Raw genomic sequence first — 13,607 nt, forward strand, 5'->3', positions numbered from 1 at the left:
CGGGGACATATGAAATATTGCACGCGCGTGCGCGTGCAATATTTTGTTCCGCCCGCGAGTCTCCGGTGATATGTATATTTATCAAATTCTGCTATGCAATTATTGAACATCGACCATTTTATATTACGTAACTGCTTTCTGGGTGGACCGCAATTAGATTTTGACCGTTCTGAGTAAGCTGTGGGAGTGTTAAAGTAAGCTATACTTGTACTTGTAGGTTTATAACCGGCCTACCAAGACGCGCGCCGAGTTGGACTCATCGACGGTCTATATTTGAAACAAATATTTTACGAGTATCACCCGTTCAATCTTACTATAAGTATATATAAAGCGAGACGATATATATATATAAGGATCCGTGCCATTTTACTGACATCACAGCATTAACTTTAACTCAACTTCCCGCAAAAACCGTAAAAGATATACAATTGAAACATTTTTGACTGGGTCAAATGCTTTAATGGCCTTCAAATCAGCATGAAAAAAACAAAAATAAAAAATTGGCCAAGGAATAAGAATTTTAGTGCCAAAATTTGGACTCCCAAGTGGTGTCAAAAACGCAAATTAAATAGGTAATATTTATTTCAGTCTCTCAAGTCTTGACACCACTATAGGGTTAGACGGGTTGCTGCTAGTAATAGTATGTACAACGCTTATATTGATATAAAGTTTTGAGTAAAAATTAAAACTCTGTCATATAATATATATAATACGTCTATCCCTTAAATATTATTTTACTATCCCACAGAGTTTTATTGGTAGAACTATAGTTATTATATATTGATGATTTTACCAAAACCCATAATCATGGGTAGAGTGGACCGCTGCCAGTGTCTCTCTTTCCCAAACAAAAGGAAATGATATTAATTTGATTGACCGTTCTCAAATGCAAAATGATACCGAGAATGAAATCGGTCGCTCGCTTTTCCCATTCATTCACGGCTTACGAATTGTATAAATTAGTTTCGATTGATTACATCAATCAGATGCTGTAAAAATCTCTTTGGGTTGCGTTCGGGTCGATACCTAGTATTTCGGGGTAAGGGACAAGGGTGGTAGTTATAACTTATTGAATAAGCTGAAGTTTATTGAATCTTTATTGCCGAGTACAGCTGCCTTTGGGCAGTTCTTCTTAATCTATTACAATTGTAAATGAATGGGAAAAGCGAGCGACCGATTTCATTCTCGGTATCATTTTGCATTTGAGAACGGTCAATCAAATTAATATCATTTCCTTTTGTTTGGGAAAGAGAGACACTGGCAGCGGTCCACTCTACCCATGATTATGGGTTTTGGTAAAATATCATCTCTTTTTGATTATAATGTCAGGGTACTTTATAAAGTCGAAATATAAACTGATATCTTCATTAATAAGGAGGAAGTTTCAACGATTTCGAAATTTTTCCTTTAAAAACATTTCCTTGTGTTTAGGGAAGCATATCGGTCGATCACTGACTGAATATGCCACTTAATACTCATTCAAGTTGGCATTAAATTCATATATAATGACATTAAACTGTCATGGCAAAGCAGAATTTGTTGGAAATCACGAATGAGCAAAATTCTCACCTTTCGCACGTGCAAACTTTGAGCGGACGTTGCGTGCGCATCCAATATTGAATCGCCGTAAAGTTTTGCATGTAATTGTTTTATATATAGTTTGATAAGCATGCAAAGTTTCAAAGTATTTCAAGAAGAACTGTAATCAAAACGGCACTCTAAAGTTGACAGAAAATGACGAAAACAGCAATTTTCAGTGATTTTAGCAATTTTCTATCAATTTGGGCGTGTCCCCACGTGTGCAACTTTTCGAATTTCAACTTTAAAACTAGCCTAATGCACAATTTATACCTATAGGAAGCAGAACTGAGCTCCACAACCCAAGGCATGGCCCAACACAAGAGAATACTAAATCGCAAAATTGATGTTTTTATAAAATAATTCTTCAAAAAAGCACAAACTTCAATGACGAATATCTTTATGAAGGAGCAAGCTAGAAAAACTTTCTGGTAGATTTTCAGAATGCTTGAACAATTATCTAAGGTGAAAATTTCCTCAGATTTTGAATTAAATTACTCCTTAATGGTGTAAAATTAATTTTAAAAGTTATTACTTTGTCAAAAATCAAGTTTTAAAAACAGTAAACTTGATGACGTCATCAAGGGGTGTTTATGACGTCAAATAATTTTTTATACAATGTAAACTAAAGTGTAAATAATTATTTGCAAGACCTGTGGTCGGAAATGGCTGTATCTTTTATACTTTTGAATCTATGGATACTTAAATACAGGTTACAATTGACAGGCAAAGCGTCTATCCCTGAATATATAGGTATGTATATCTGTATGTATATGTCACGACAATCTGTCGTAAAACAGGGGTTCTAGAAAACCTATTTCCCGATGTTCCTGAAACCTGAAACTTTTATTGCAGTCGATTTGGTCAACGTCTAGACGCCCTAGAAAATTTCAGATCTCTAACTCGATTTTAACATGGTTTTTAAGGCACCTGAATATGGCGATTTTGGGTTTTTTACCGAATTTCGTATAACAGTGCTGGCGAGTATTTTATGCAAATTTCTTAAAAATCTCAACATAACTATTTTTTATTCCTGTCATCTTTGACATCAAATTAGAATGTTTTGAACTAAAAATAAATCTGCTGAACGACTTCCGATGAGTCTTAATGCCTGAAAAACTCCTGCCGGAGGCGGCGGCCTTCGGCCGCCGCCTCCGGCCGGAGTGCACGCTTCGCGTGCACGAAAGAGGCTTGTAACGTGTACCAAAGGGGGTATAATAGTAAAGGGGGTATAATATTAATAGTAAAGGGGGTATAATAGTAAAGGGGGTACATAGTATACCCACAATAAATGCACCGGTCGTGCTTGCCAGCACTGTGATAATAGTAATAAATAGAATCATCTAGTGAACTTTTGTTGGAACTGCAATCGCGTTTCGAATCAAGTTGAGCTGGTTAAACTTTTACACTTTCGTTGATTATTACTTCCATTCTATTGGCAGCAACTCCTTTGTATAACCCCTTCACTTCACAGGTGCATGCTGAAAAGATACCTTTTTAATTCTTATTCTTTTTTTTTTTTTTTTTCTTTTTTTTCTTTTTTTTCTTTTTTTTTCTTTTTTTTAAAATTAAATATTCAACCTACTAAAACCAATGGGGCCCTCCCCGGGGTCATTACTCTCGCATTTGCGAGAGTCGTCCCAAAGGTGTGAAAGTAGGTCAAGATTTGTTCACACCAAGCCCTAGCATCGCTATTTGCTGACCATCTTCCTTCACTGAAGGTATGTTTTTAGAGAGTGGAGGCCGACCGTCAGCTTGGGATGCAGGGCCAAGTGGTAAACAACGTCAAGGCCCCCTTCCACATGGGCCATGTTGGTTTTGGCAGATACTATGGTAATAAGATATGAAGTGAATGAGTGAAATGAAGTGAGTGAAAAGGGTGTAAAAGAGGAAGAGCTTGTAAGGTAGTTTAGGAATGGAAGGAAAACAGGGCATGTACTACAAAAAACAGCTAGTAGTACTGTAAGATAGTAACAATAACCATTGATAATAAATAACAATTGATAATAAATAACAAAGACAGCAATATAGATGGGGTGGACAATTTGCCCTAATCGGCCAAGATCGACACAATAGAACTTTTGTGACCTATTTTGTCTCCTGTAAGTGAAAGTTTAAGAAGTTTGATATACCCCTGCCAGATCGGCATGTCCCCTGCCTGAAATATTTTGCTAATGTACCATTTGGCAACAATATTAAAATAATTTATAATTTGTGAATTGTGATTACAAACTATAAAATTAATTTTATTGGGGTCTTTGTAATTTCTATCGATTTTCCTTTTTATAAAGTCTTCAAGTATTGTGATGAAGCTATTTGTGTGGATACAATGGAGATAGATATGAGGAATTGTTTCTAAATATGTGTTACACAGGCTACACATGGGAGTATCTGTAACAATTTTCATTTTGTGTCTCATGTATCTACACGTCGTGATCCTCATTAAAAGTTTGTACTGAAATTGAATCAACTTAAAATTTTTAGATACTAAGAAAAATAGGTTGCTTAGAACGACCACCCATTCTATTGGTTGATTATTTAGGTCAATAACCCATTGACGTAATGGGGACAGCTCGTTTGGGCAGATAGAGTCGTACATTTTATCCCGAATTTTACTTCCCTTCACCTGTCCAGTTACAGAATGTAAAAATTTAAGTTTTATATTTGAGTCAACAAACTCAATATTCCTTGAGTTAATAGTGGGGCAGTTATATCTCCGTATCCCCATGATAATGTTACAGTACTCAGTTTTGGAAATAGTATTTGGAGACAACTCCCACTTGTTAATGAACATATCGTAGTTAAGGATTGTACTTTGGTCTATAGAAAGGAAATCTGAGATGTAGAATATTCCCTTATCAATCAGATGATTGTTCCAAAGTTTGGCCCCGATGTCGGTTATTGCTTGGTTGTACCACACGCAGTGATCAATAGAACCCAAGGCTGCATTTACCGAACTTATCTTCCACTCAGTGTAACAATTAAGGACGTCTTGAGTAAAATGGCAGTTGGTTTTAGCGAGACCGTTTTCTACGGAGATGGTGATATGGTCAGGAAATTTCAGTTGCATAATCATAATATCTTTCCAAGTGTGGTGAAAGGAATTGTTTAGTAGCTTGGATATGAGGCTGGTTTTAAGACCTATAATAAAATCAGATAAATAAAAAAGTCCCAGGCCTCCATGTTCCTTATTTCGGGTAATAATCTCACGTTTTACTTCATCGCGTTTGCAACCCCAAAGAAAATGGAAAATAGCCGTGTCAAAGATTCTGATAAAGGAAGCATCCGGTCGAGGGAGAGGAGAAACAAGGTATGTTAATTGGGAAAAGAGAAGGGTTTTAATGACTGTGCATTTACCCATAAGCGTCAAATCCCTCTTGCTCCATCGGTTTATCCAAGACTGAACCTTAATCAATTTATCATTATAATTACTGTTGACAATATCCATCAGTGAGCCATCGTTCATATAAACTATACCCAAAGCGGTGAAGTTGTTTGTTATAAAATCATAGCCGTATAAACTTTGAAGGGATTCTAGTAGTTGTATTAAGACGAGCTCGACCTAAAGGAATACATCTAGTTTTGTCGATGTTAGCTTTACACCCCGAGCACTGAGCAAAAGTTCTGAGTTCTGTCATAACCGCCTCTACACTTTCAATTGAAGCTTTTAGAAACAGATCAGTGTCGTCTGCAAAGAGACTCTGTAAGATTTCCACACCTGATATGTTAAGACCCCTGATATTAGGATTAATCTGAATTTTATTCGAGAAAGTTTGGGCCACAATAAGAAAGAGAATAGGAGACAGTGGACTACCCTGGTGAAGATCTCTTAGAATATAAATAGGCGAGCTTAAAAACCCATTAATATTGGCGTAGCTAAAGCATGCTTGAAAAGCCACTTTAATCAGTTTAATAATGTATTCGCTGAAACCCAATTTTTCAAGAGTACTGAAGACAAAGTTATGTTCTACCGAATCAAAACACTTTTCAAAATCAATCTGTAATAGGAGGCCCTCTTGTTCCGTGTCGTTGTTAAATGATTCCAGAACCATTGACATGAGAATAAGATTATCTGCTGTACTCCTGCCCGCTTGAAAGCCTAACTGGGTATTGCTGATTATGCTAGGGATAGCCTTCATAATCCTATTTTTAGCTATATGTGTGAAGATTTTATAGTCAATATTAAGCAGAGTAATAGGTCTCCAATTCTTTATGTAATTAAGTTCCACTGGGCTTTTTGGCTTGGGAATAAGGGTAAGAATACCTATTCTCTGCGAGGCGACAAGCATCCCCTGTTAATAGATTCTAAATAGGAGTTATACATGATCTGCCTGATATCCATCCAAAGAGTTTTGTAAAATTCAGCAGAAAGCCCGTCCCAACCTGGAGATTTATTGTTGGTTAGCTTATTGACAATAGCATCCATTTCGTGCAACGTGATAGGCCCCTCCAAAGTTTCCGTAATTTCTTGTGGGATTTGCTTTAAATCGCTGCTGGTTACATAATTATCTATCTCAGTGGGAGATGGGTTAGTTGAGTTATACAGGTTCTGATAAAAGTTAACCACGTGACTAGAGATGTTTTCCTGGTCCGTGAGGTCATTGCCTTCGATGTCTATCAGTTTACTAATACTTTTTTTCTTGCCGTTTGATTTTTCCAGTCCAAAAAAATATTTAGTCGAGCGCTCCCCCTCCTCTGTCCACTGCACACGTGATCTAGTAATTGCACCTCTCACCTCCTGATCTATAATATGATTTAAATCTAATTCTGCTTCAAATAATTTCTTTTGTAGTATCGTACAGTTTGTTAGGTTCAAATCTTTTTTACAATCTTCAATATCTTTTTTTAACTTTTCTTTTTTCACTGTGATTTCTTTTTTCTTCTTTTTACCAAAAGTCATTGCGAACTGTTTTATCTTGATTTTTATAACGTCCCAAAGACCCCCGTAAGAATCAAAGCTATCTTCTTTAGTATTGTCAATGATTTTCTTTATTTCGTTAATAAAATTTTGATCTAGGAGATCTGAGTTGTTAATTTTCCAATATCCTTTTCCGTGTGCAATAGTAGAGCCCTGGAGGGATAGCGAGATGTAGCTGTGATCAGATTTATAGCCATGACTTATTCTGTATCACATACAGGTAGGTTGACTAGGCTATCTTGGATCAAGAAAAAATCTAATCTAGACTGAGTTTTGTACTTTTTGTTAAAATGAGTAAAAACCCGTGCCTCAGCACCTCTGTTAAGACGGAAAATATCACTAAACCCATAGTCGCTAATGCAATCATTAATGAATTTCTGGCAGCGACTATTTGCATGGGTGGCGGACCCCACCTGCTTATCCAACATGTTGTTCAGAACTGTATTCCAGTCTCCCACAAAAATTATTTGATCATCTCGTGAACGACTGAGAGTTTCTAAAAATATGTTTTCAAGAAATGACACATCGTCATTATTTGGGCAGTATACATTCACCAAACACAATTTGAGAGAGTCGTACTCTATTTCTACAAGGGTCGCGCGACCTTGGCTGATGCTACGATGGTTAATAATAGTGAGATTCGAAGCATCAGGTTTAACAAGTAGGGCGATACCGGTTGAGTTTGAAGTACCATGGTTAAAGATTATCTCCCCGTCCCAAGAATTTTTCCACTCTCTCTCAACTTGAGGAGTTGAATGAGTTTCTTGAAGACAAATAATTTTCTCAGGTTTATTTTTTAACCAGTTTAGGACAAGATTACGTTTAATCGGGTTTCCCATACCATTGCAGTTGAAAGAACCGATTTTTGGGCATGCCAACCCACTATTGCTGTTATTTTGCGGAGTCATTGTTAATCTGAAAAATGCCCCATCCTTCCTTGGTGTAGTTCTTAACACCCCCTAAATTAAACCCCAGAAATGAAGGTGATGGTGTTGTGAAAAAGTGAGAATATACAATGGCAATAACACAAAAAACATGCACACACAACATAGAAACACGGAAAACGATCGTAGAGAAATCGACTCTACAGTGATACGGCATGTTTGTACTACAACCTAAACTAGCCCCGCCCTTATTATAACAGTTATTATCGGAATAATAGTAATACCAATTATTGAGGTGACGAGGTAGCAAGGTGAAAAACACACTGTACCTAGGAAACATGAGTGAACGCGTCGCAAGGAGAAGTTGTGACAGTGTACCCGAAAATGTAACAGGTAGAAGATCAGAAAATCTAGAACAAAATAAAAATGGCCTCAATATAATGTGGAGAGGTTAGAGCTATACACCGAACAGAATTGTTTTTTGTGGTTTTTAGATGGCATAGCCTGTATATAATTTTTTAAAACTTTTATTTAATGAATAACTTTACTGCACTAAAAATCAGGACGAGTCAAAAGGACCCTGGTAATAGTACATATAACCATTTTTAACAAGGTAACGGTGGTAAAAATATGTGACTCACGTGGAGAAGGATCTGCAGCAATAAAATAATATTGGATCAGACATCCATACAGTAACCAGAATTTAGAACTGGTTCTCTCGAAGTCGGTAATATACAGGTGTAATAATGAGAGGGGATTAAATTATGAATAAAAAGTTACCTAAACTGGATAAGCGACTGAATGGAGCAAATATAGCATTAATAAGGTTAATGGTATCGAGCTGACGGATACAATAACATAAAGCTGGCGGTCACAATAATATAATGAGATACGCACGCTTGATAGCGGATGATAAAGTGATAATAAGCCCTAACCACGTAATTCCTACACCACGGAACCAATGAACCACCACCTGAAGAATAGGCACACGCTGTACAAATACTAAGCAGTAAATCAGATGTTAAATGTTTAAAAATGAAGGGGTCTCGTAAGCTAAATCTTAATAAATACAGGGAAAACGCCCTATAAATAAAAAATACCAATTTAAACGATTAGTAAATAACTGGGTGATATAAGAGTTACAACCGGTTTTAAGAGGTTGTCGGAGAATTACTTGACCTACGTTGGACCCGTTTGATATTTGGGAGGCCATGTCTGGCCCTTAGGGCAAATTTTAACCGGCTAAAATAAACCTTCAAACCGGCTTCGTTTAGATGAAAAGAGTCCGAGTTTCCGACTGAAAATTTCGGTAGCAGCTTGCCGTTGTTGCTTTGGAATGTTTTCATATCTACGTATGATGCATTCGGCAAATTTTGGCACATATCGTTCAAATAAAAATTATATTTTGTGATTCTGGTGTTGATTGTGGGGGAGGTAGATGGGAGAACCCCGGGACAAAAGACATGACATGAAGGAAGTGCTTTCCTGACTTTCTTTATGTAGGAGAAAGTAGATTTAGCCAAATCTTCCGGGACACAAGAATCTAACTTTAAGTTGTTAGTGCCTACTGCTAAAATAAGATCAGATATACCATTATATGATTCTGGCTCTGGTAAATTCTCGACCGTAGCTACAAAGGTATCAGATCCCGGTAAGGCGGCCCCTAGAGTTCCCTTTCCCTGTCCGAATTTAATTTTCCCCCCCGAATTGGAATCACCAAGTAAAGCAATTTTGGTCTCAGGAGAACCTACTGGCTCCCATCCTGACTCTATGTTTAATGAGTTTGACCCTGAGAGTGTATCTAGTTTCGCCTCAAGCTCAATATTTAGGTTTTCCAAGGAAATGACACGGTCTGACAAATCTGTGAGTTCGAGCTGTTGTGACCCCGCTCTCTCACCAATACTAGACATTCTGGAATCATACCTATCGAGTTTTGATGTGATCGTATCTAATCTAGAATCGAAACTTTCTAATTTACTGGAGATTGCGTCAAGTCTGGAAACAGTCGAGTTAGAAAAGTTATTATACAGGGTTTCTATTAGCTTAACAATGGACTGCTCTTCGGTCTCAATAGGAGAGCCTGAGATGTTTAGGTTCGGACGTTTTGGAGCATCCATGTCAGAGGGCGAACTACTAGCACTTACATCAGATAAAGTCCTTTTATTATCCGATTGTTGTGGCGGAGAACCAGAAAAGTACCCTAAGATACTCGACATAACCGATAAATATGTGCACAGCTAAATTGTAGCCGGTAAAAACTTATCACGTGGTAAATAAAATGTACGTGTTAAACTATGAATAGCATAGACGTTAGGAAGGTTCTAGAAAAACGGGTAAAAAGTCACAACTTTAACGGATAAAAATTATCTTAGATAAGCATTATAGTACATGATTGAAAAAACCGTTATAAAAAGTTGAAATAAAGGTGTAATCTAAAAAAGATAAGAGAGCTTAAGAAAAGGTGGCGAAATGAAAGTTTAAAATGAGAAGAGAAATTCTTATTCTTACAGATACGTTTGTCGTTTCACCACTGCTGCTAACAATCTGAAATATGCACAGTGCGAACCGTGCGAATTAAAACCAATAACGTGAATTGAGTTACAAGATAACGCACCTTGATCATTATTATTGGTCCATGTCATAGTGTATGGAACAGAAGCTTGCTCCTGGATAATGACGACAGAGCAAGTGGAGGTCTTCCCAGCCGGTCCTTTGCATTCAAATTCGATTTTCAATGATTTTTCAACTGATTTCTCTTTTCCTGTTGGGTGCGAAAAGAAAGAATTAAAATCATTTTTTCGTGTCTGTATTTGGGTTGTAGCAAAACTTCGAACTCTAGTGCATGCTGATGTGTAGTAATAGTATGACACACATCAGATCTATAAGTATATGCAGATTCAATAGCTCACTCACATTTTGCCAGATCATGAAACATACAATTACACGGACACGCTTACCGTAGCTAAATTCGTACGGAGCGGACAACGCTAAGGATATTTCTCCAGTTGTGATAAAGGGCACACTGGCAGTAAAGGTAGTTCCAGCAGCTACTCCGGCTGGTTGACTGAATAACATCGTCTCCATTACTGTCTCCAACACACTCACGTTCACAGTATGAGTCTCAGAGCCTCCGTTTCTGATAACTTTGTGGCTGCAGGTATTGGTTACTTAGCCCTTGGTCAATAATCAATATAATCATTAGTACACTATGGCCCAAAATACATTTTGAAGCAACATCTGCAGTTTTAAAAATAACGCTGTAATCTTCTATAGAAATTACAATGGGGTTTTTTGCTCGCAGAAAGCGATTTCGCTTAATTTGTAATTAGTGAGATATTATAGAAATAGTCTTCACATAAGAAATAAGAATGGATTTCTCGACTTACCCGACGGTGGTGGGTTTCATTGGAAAGATTTTACCAGCAGTGACGTGGTACTTTATATCAGTTGCTGTCCAAGTGGAACTGTTGATCTTTGAGCATCCGCAGGGCCCTAAAATAAAATGACTTAATTTGAATTGGTGATACTTGTAGTTTGAATTATGAATATTCGAAACCAATCTAGTTTTCAAGTCCCTACCAGTATTTTGACAAACTGTTTTCTTCCAATGCAATAAAGCGCATATTATCGGGTTACCTCAATACCTGCTTACCTGGTTGAGACATGTAGTAATCAGAGGCAGTATCACGAGAATAGAACCATATCTTAGTCACGTGCCTCCCGAGATAGGGGCTGACCCAGTTATTGTACGGACATGTTGAAGGAGAGAACACAAAGTTTAGAACCTCCACTCCGTTGCAGTCAACCACAAGTCTGACAGCTGAACTTTCGTTACCGACTTGCTCGTTGATTGTTTCCGAACTTTTGAGCAATGCTATTTTCCAAATCTTGTCTGTTGGTGAAGGCAGATTAGTTGGAAAGTCAGTGTGACTTTTGCATCCGCGAATGTAATATTGTGGAGTTGAGTCGAACCTGATTTCGAATGCTCCTGAATAATGGCTTTGTGAATCGTAAAAGTACACCCTAGATACATCTCCACTTCCAAGTAAACTATCTGTTTTAATTTGTAGTGGGGTCTTCTCAAGGTTGTAATCTACGAATTCGTTTCGTTGTACTCTTGTCCAACCTGTGTGCATAAATGTCACTTCTTGATAACTATATATATATATATATATATAAACAAAAGCTCTAAGAAACAGATAGTAAACAAAGTAAACATTTCTGTCCCCTAATATTTCTCAAACAAAAGTCATGCAATTTGCATACTTAACTCTATTCTGAGCAATTAACGTTAAATAGTTAAAATCACATAAATTATTCAACGATAATTTTCGAACACTAAGGTCTTGTAGAATCAGTGAGAAAAGGTTTAACTGCGGTCTTCCACGCCGCCCTTGAAGCTGTAAGGTGTTAACAGCAAAAACAAGCGACGAATAGGCTGGACCATCTGCAGTAGGCCCACGCAGTACATGTCCGAGCATCCTCCACCGACTACGAGCCACTTTAGCTGACAATGGTTCGCTATTGCAGCGTTTATACAAGTTCTTGTTGGAAATGATGTGAGGGTATTTGTAATTCAAAATTGATCGCAGATGACGTCTGTGAGCAATATTTAGTTTTTCCAACACTGATTTAGGGGCAGCCCAGCAAGATGAATTGTACATTAAAACGGATACTACCAGAGCCTCATACAACAGTAGCCTCTTGCTCAGAGGGATCTTATGGTTCCAAGCTTTCTTGTATTTGTTAAACGAGGCATATCCCAGACATATTCTTCTAGAGATGTCCTCCTTACTACAAAGCATGGAGCCAAGCGTGATACTCTTTCTCCAGAGCTCGTTCCCTGCAATTGGCTTACCCTGATCGTCTTTAGCTCCCTTTTCAGCTAAGGACACATGAGTGAAATTAAGATAAGTTTTTCACCTCATCATCGTCGCTGCGATTACTTTTCCTGTGTCTGATGACACCAATTGACGATTTTGCAGCATTCTTTATGGACTCAAGTAAGCAATTTAAATCTGAATTTGGATCCAGAGCAGGAACAGTGTTACTTAAGTTATCATCTAAGGATTGACGATATTTCACCTGAATGGTGGGGTTCGAGGTGAGTTCAGAGGTGTTGAACTTTAAGGATGACTTGGAGTGGCGTTTATAGCAAAGACAGATTTCCTTAAAGTCTACTCTAGTGCGACAACAAATCTGTGATCAGAGTATGTCAAGGTGTATGCATAAGATCTAGAATCTTGTAGTTGTAGCATTGGCTTCGACCTATTCCGACACAGGATGAAATCGATCTGAGAATAGACCGGGATCGTCTTTTTACTATTTCGCCCGGCACTCCAGTCTTTCCTCCAGCCAGTGTAGGTGGTCGTATGTCGAGCAGGATGATAAAAACCAGTGTTGGAGGCAAAGAGGTCAAATTCTGATAAGAAGTCTAACAAGTTTTCCCCCATATCGTTGCGCAAACCCATACCATGTTTACCCATGAAACGACCAAAACCAAAGTCCTTATCTGAAGCAGTCATTTTTCCCAACTTTGAATTAAAATCCCCCAAAACAAATATCTCAACATTAGCAGGGACGTTTAGAGCGTCCCTAACTTGGCCGTAAAAATTAATCTTGATAACTGCAAGATATTTAACGTCGCCAGCTCACGAAGTCGATTGAACCAGCCAAGAAAAATTTCTTATCACAAATTCTGATAAGGCGCCCAAAGCTTGTCCCTTATAGTTTGGGACTGACTTTGATTACACAGTTAATTACTTACCACACTCAGCGAGGGTTAAGTTGGTTATAAAGACGACAATCAAATATAACACTGACATCTTTATGAAAATAAACTGTTGCAGACCGCGGAAAGTTTTATAATTTAACGAAATTTGGTAGCGAGCCACACTCTAGCTGGTAAGGTACACCATGGTGCAGGTGAGATAATTCCATCTTTTTCGTTTCATCACGGCAACTTTACGTATGATAGTCGCCCTTAGAAACCAGATAAATTTTAATTAGATTTCGTATCGGTAAAATATAATATTTTCAAACTAATTTGCCTGATACGGCTAGTTTTCTCAGATTTTTTTCTACGGTATAGGAAATTTGAAACTCCATACTTTTGCTTTTGTAAGGTGACCTAAGCTCAATTTTGTTTTAAAATGTCCAGTGATCTACACGGAAAATCGTCTGAAGATAATTCTTACCAACATCAAATATGCATTGAATTGTTCATG

The 13,607-nt window shown here is 37.6% G+C and overlaps 1 protein-coding gene across 1 annotated transcript; it reads right to left on the reverse strand.

Moving 5' to 3' along the window:
• Positions 1–2,902: 2,902 nt before the first annotated feature.
• Positions 2,903–13,276, reverse strand: LOC134823431 (uncharacterized). Its single transcript, XM_063834890.1, has 6 exons — positions 13,148–13,276; positions 11,033–11,506; positions 10,767–10,872; positions 10,338–10,531; positions 9,995–10,141; positions 2,903–3,059 (listed from the first exon to the last, which is right to left on the reverse strand). The coding sequence occupies exons 1-6, from the start codon at positions 13,203–13,205 to the stop codon at positions 2,974–2,976; spliced, it is 1,065 nt and encodes a 354-aa protein (XP_063690960.1). The 5' UTR covers positions 13,206–13,276; the 3' UTR covers positions 2,903–2,973.
• Between the last annotated feature and the right edge of the window lie 331 nt (positions 13,277–13,607).

The sequence above is a fragment of the Bolinopsis microptera genome, chromosome 11, assembly GCF_026151205.1.
Source record: "Bolinopsis microptera isolate Bmic1 chromosome 11, MBARI_Bmic_1.0, whole genome shotgun sequence".
NCBI classification, from domain to species: domain Eukaryota; kingdom Metazoa; phylum Ctenophora; class Tentaculata; order Lobata; family Bolinopsidae; genus Bolinopsis; species Bolinopsis microptera.